Raw genomic sequence first — 6,032 nt, forward strand, 5'->3', positions numbered from 1 at the left:
CCGTGCGCACAGTTTAGTAATCAGTGCGCTCAGTTTAGTAATCCGTGCGCTCATTTTAGTAATCCGTGCGCACAGTTAAGTAATCTGTGTGCTCAGTTTAGTAATCCGTGCGCTCATTTTAGTAATCCGTGCGCACAGTTAAGTAATCCGTGTGCTCAGTTTAGTAATCCGTGTRCACAGTTTAGCAATCTGTGCACACGGATTTCCAGCGGCTGTTTTTTTTTCTCCCACTGACCCATGGTGGGCTCCGTAATATTCTTTTTCTGTTTTTATCTTAATATTTTTAACAAGCAGAGCGTTATGACTGCATCTCTGCCTTTCTCTCTTAAAAATAAGGAGGCATTATCTAATGTTGCAAACTGCAGCCACTAAATAACGTTTTTGTAGATTTTTTTTTTACTTTTCATAAGGTAACTGAGTCAAATGCGGGACAGTGAGTGTGCGTCATTGTGCATGCTGGGCCTAGTGTGGGACAGATGCGCTGTTTTTCAGCACCATGCACATCGTTCATGTGGCCTGTATTTGTGTGAGGTGCGCTGATGAGTTTTTCGCCGATAAAATCCTGCAGGTGCCGCATCTGAGGCAGAACTGCGAAACCAATATGACAATAGCCACATTCTGTTGAATGTTTAGTCATTATTTAAAAAAGGAAGTGACGGGTAAAAATTGATCATGATGGATTTTTTTAACCCTGTCAGTCAAAATGATGGACAGCAAAAAAAAGTCTTGTGCAACCTCTGGTATGCAGTTACTACATTATATTATAGATACAGCCCTATACACAATTAGATATTAGTTTATAGTGGTTTTCTCCAGATACTCTTGGTTTCCTCCCACAGACCAAAAACATGAAGGTCTTAATGCCCAATTCCAATTTTTTTGCTCAAATCTTATTATTTTTGCTTGGACATTCACATTGTATATTTTAAATATGACCATAATCAAACTCCAGTAAAGAACCATCCTTGGCACTGACACGACCCGCATGTGCAGAAGATGTTGTGACGTCACATTCAACACACTGTTTACAGAAAGGTGAATACTACATTTTACCAAGTGTGTATCGATTTTGAAATTGTGCAATCGAAGCCAATTAAATAATTATCTGCTATGCTTGTTTGGTCCAATGTTTACATTTAAACCTGCATCTTGCCGGCTACTCCAGAGCAGCATTGTATTTTTGGAATGGGAGCAAAGTGCTCACAGTGAAACTAACTTAAAGGGTCAAAGGAAGACTATTTTGGTTTGTCAAATAATTGTATAATTTGGAACCCAGGACTAGGACCTCCTTCTTCCACCTGCATATAATACCACTAAAATCAGAAACACCTTGTCCAAAACCGATGCAGAAAAACCGATCCATGCTTTTATCAAATCTAGGCTGTATTTCCTTATTATCGGGCAGCCAAAAAAAACTTTTTAAGTCTTCTGTTGATCCAAAATGTCGCTGCTACAGTTCTAATAAGAGTTGGAAGGAGAGATCATATTTCTCCAGTTTTAGCCACTGGCTCCCTGTCAAATTCAGAATAAAATTTAAAATCTCACTCCTAAAAAGCTGTTAACAACCAAGCTCCTTAAACATCTTATTGTTCCATACTTTTCTAACTCTTCACTCTCAGACTGCAGGTTTACTTGTGGTTCCTGGAGTTTCTAAAAGTAGAATGGGAGGCAGAGCTTTCAGTTATCAAGCTCCTCTCTTGTGGAACCAACTTCCAGTTTCTGTCCGTGAAGCTGACACTCTGTCTACTTTTAAGATTAGACTGAATACTTTCCTTTTTGATAAATCCTATAGTTAGACTTGGATTTCCTGAATTATTCTTCATTTCTGTTGCTATTGACAGACTGCTGGAGCACAAACTGACCACATTTCCTCAGTCTGCTGCTGCCTTTAGTCACTGTGTTTTCTTTGTGTGCTGCTAGGATGGGAGACGGTGATAAAGCAATCTGCTGGCTTCTTTAGATTTATTGTATTTTGTGTACAGTGCCCTGAGACGACAATTGTTGTGACTTGGTGTATAAATATAATATAATATAAATAAACTGATTTGAATTGAAAACACATCAGAGAATAAATGCAGTAAAAGAACCAAAACGCAAGGAGGTAAGATTAGGAAAAACATGATAATATGACTGAAAGACAAGAATTGAACTGAGTTTGTTATAAAGCAGTCATTGAACTAAGAGTGGTTACATATAAAAATGTACATCAATTATCTTCCTCACCACAACATCCAGCCCGAGTGGGGCAAGTAGAAACCAGCGCAGTGCTGTCAGGTTGTACAGCCCCACAAAGCAAACTCCACTGATGCTGTCTCCTTCAATCTTGTTCATGGCAAGAAGAGTGACAGTCAGGATGCCGGGAACACCCCAGGCACAGGCGTGGAACAGCAGAGCCTTTTTCTCTATGGCCTCACTGCCCCATTTAGGAACAGCGGCCAGGAACCAGGTAATGGTCAGAATGACCCACCACACGCTGCCAGCCATGGTGAAGAAGTACAGCACCATGAAGAGAAGAGTGCAGGCCTGTGACAGAAAAAAAAACATCACAACATGTAACGTACTAACAGGCAGACATAAAAATAGTAAACACACCAAATGAAGAACAGACCTTATTATGGGAGCCTTGAGTCACAGTCGAAGCCCTAAACCTCCCAGGACTCGCTACATTACAGGAAACTTTGTCCTCCAGCAGGAACCCGAGGAAGAAGACCAAAGACACCATCATGTAGCACACTGCATAAAATATAATCGGCCGCTCGGGGTAGCGGAATCGTGACACGTCAATGAGAAAAGTCAGGAAAGTGAACAGAGTGGCCGACAGACAGACAATGGACACCACCCCAATAAAGTAACGGGCAAACACCAGCTCTTCACGAGAGAAAAACATGTTAGGACAGGGGGGTGAGCAGTCCCGGACCCCCATGAAAGAGTAGCTGAGCTCTGGGTCAATTTTTAGTTCCCGAGGACACCAGAAGCCGTAGTCCCTCTGGATGGAAATAGGGGACTCTGTTGAATCTGAACTGGACAGGAGGTCTACAGGACGTGGGTAGGATTCATCACAGTTTGGAAACCTGAGTTTTGAAAAAAACAAAACAAGCGTGTGTGTGTGTGTGTGTAGTCCTTTGCTCCATTACTCTTCCTACAGAAGGTTGACAATACTTCTGAATTAAATCACTGCTCTTGTACCAACCTGTTGCAGTCCATCTCTTCAGGCCAGCTGACACCAAACATATCCATCAGTTTGTAGCAGTCAYTCTTGGCCTGCAGACAGAGGCGGCGACAGGGCAGAGTCATCCGGCCATACTCAGTGCACACTGGGGCATAGAGGGCACAGAGGAACATCCTGAGGTCTGGAGAGCACTTCAAGTTCACCATGGGATGGAAGGGCTGCACGGGGAGACACAGAGAAACAAGTTGAAGTGTGTTTCAGAAAAAAATATAACAAGCTTTGGTGTGGCTCTGTCTTCAGGATGTGAACGGATGAGTACCACAAAAGCAACAGTGAAGCATGAAGGCTGGCCGTTTCTAGGGATGAGTCCATAAAAACAACTCTGGCCCCTTTCCTCATAATCCACCGTAATTAAGTCAGCAGACCCCACTCCTCCACTTACACATCCAAGTAGAAGGAGAAGCAGCACACCGGGCTGCAGACAGGACCTTTGTGTTACAGGAAAGACCACGCTGATTGGCACAACATGCATACACTCAGAGGGAAAACTACCAGCGGAAACTTATTGTACACAATAACGCATCAAGAAAGCAGTACAATAACAAACTCACACAGAAATTTTTCCAAAAGGCTCTACAATCTACAATCCCTTGAAGAATGTTTTCAATTAATCATGGAAATATTTTTGCATGATGTTCATTTGCATGGACACCCATGTGTTTGTGTTACAGAAAGGCCTCAAACCACACCCAAGTCAAATTGCACACAGTGCTCACCCTTCCCCCAATACTTAAAGACAGACAACTGTACGACAGACAGGCCCAGAGAGAGTTATGTTAGTGAAGGGAGGGGTGGCAAATGGGCTACTAGAGAGATAGATATAATCAAATAATATTTTAGGATACTGAGCAGCAAGATTTAGTTCTGTTCCGACTCAGATGCATTGAACAGATTTGTGGTACAACTCAAGACTGGATTTGGTTTTTAAAAATAATATTAAAATGGCTGCTATTACACCGCTGGAGATGCAGTTCCAAAATCTGTATTAAAACAGGTGAAAAACATTCAATTTAGTTCACCCCATTATGTTACACAGTCCACCATCTACAGCCTAAATAAAGAAAAATGTGGTGTCTGGTTGTTTCTGGAAGCAAGAATTTCATTAAGATTCAGATATGTAAAACATTATTATTTTGCTGTCTACAATAACTGCGGTCAAATTTTAATTCACTTTTAGTCACACCATATGTGCAGAGGAGGACCTAATAACAGCACATTTCTAAGCAACGTAGATATTATGTCTTAATCAGAAAGGGTTTAAACCAGGTGTTATCCCTGACAAAAACTTGTTTTCAGACTCGTTCATAATCACTTCTTTGAGATGAAAAGATGTGCTGTAACAGGTCAGTAATTGATGTTGGCTGACAAAACTTAGTTAAAACCTTACAGTCAACACATTACAGTAAATAAAATATCAGTCGCAGCTCAGTGGAGTAACATTTGATTGCACTGTTTTAAAACTTGTAAAATAATAAAAACATCTGTAGTTAAAACTCAAAATAAATGTCTGACCACAGCAATTTTTAAAGCATATTACTCATCCCTCAATGTGAGTTTGCTGTTCTGAGAAAGAACAAAGATTCAGTGAAATCCTACATTAATTTTAAATTGCCAGCAGCGTGAAGATTATTTTCTGTTTTGTTGTCTGTGACATCAGTGATACACATACAGTGAGAGCTATCCACTCATACATAATTTAATGCACTTTAAAAATAGCTCACATCTTCATTCTTGCACTCTCGTTTTGATTCCCTCAGGCTACCGATGTGTATTACATCGGACGTGCATTTTACTGAACTCTAGAGTGAGATGGCAGGGGAAATGGTTGAGTAAAAATATAGGATAGTCCCAATTCATCCTCACCAATTTTCTATTTTTATAGCTTTTCTCCTACCCTATTTTTCCTTGTTTCCTCAGAATCTACATAAAGCCTGAGGTGGAACATATGATTTGTCACATTTTACTCAATTATCAGTCCAAACATCTTAAGTTTCCAAAGAATCCACACAGCTTCATTTACACCCAAAATGAAAACTGCTTGTTAACCATTGGCCCAGTAAAAAGGTAAGAGGTTTGTCACTGTGATTTTTATCCATTGAGTCAGCTGTGAAAGGACAATCCAACATATAATATACAACTTTGTCCAGCAGCTACATGCTCATGTAATTTCAGATTCTATCCCATTGCTACAAAGTATTGTTGATGATTGTTGACAGTAAAGATCCCACTTTAATATAAATAAAACAAGTATATTACTGCAGCACAGCAGTGTAGCGAGTGGGGCAGACACTGTTTTACCTGTAGGGGGAACCAGATCAGTGTTTACAGATCAATACTTTATTCACCCTTTTAGAAATCAGACCTATATTACCAAAGACTGAGATTGTAAGATTCAGGGAACCCTTTTCATAAACAATGAATACTCAATAATGAACAAACCAACTATCTTTTGGAAATTTATTATAAAAATAGAACAATCCCAATGATCCCAAGACAATGGGCCTCATGCAAGAACCGTTCGTACGCACAGATTTGTTCTTAAGTTGTGCGTACGAGTGATTTAGGAGAATTTGTGTCATTCACCAATGTTTTTGTATTCTAAGATTTTTTTCAGATACGAACAAAATTCAGGAGTGGTCCAGACCTCTGTGACGTTCCAGCTCGTCCTGGGGGACTCTGAGACGTTCCCAGACCAGAGGAGGTACACATTCGAGTCCTGGGTTTTCTCCAAAGTGCCAGACTTATTTTGAAAACATTTTAAAATGCTTATTTCAAACCGGCCCGGGGCTGTACGGTGCGCAGC

General features: G+C 40.5%; 1 protein-coding gene across 1 annotated transcript in view; it reads right to left on the bottom strand.

The window, feature by feature from the left end:
• fzd3a (frizzled class receptor 3a) overlaps positions 1–6,032 on the bottom strand; it is a gene marked incomplete at its 5' end in the record, with an annotated part of 53,783 nt that overhangs the window by 21,471 nt on the left and 26,280 nt on the right. The window contains 3 exon segments of the mRNA XM_014024189.1: positions 2,224–2,523; positions 2,609–3,071; positions 3,191–3,387. Coding sequence (XP_013879643.1) covers positions 2,224–2,523; positions 2,609–3,071; positions 3,191–3,387 — 960 coding nt within the window.

This window comes from Austrofundulus limnaeus, unplaced genomic scaffold, assembly GCF_001266775.1.
Source record: "Austrofundulus limnaeus strain Quisiro unplaced genomic scaffold, Austrofundulus_limnaeus-1.0 Scaffold412, whole genome shotgun sequence".
Taxonomy (NCBI): domain Eukaryota; kingdom Metazoa; phylum Chordata; class Actinopteri; order Cyprinodontiformes; family Rivulidae; genus Austrofundulus; species Austrofundulus limnaeus.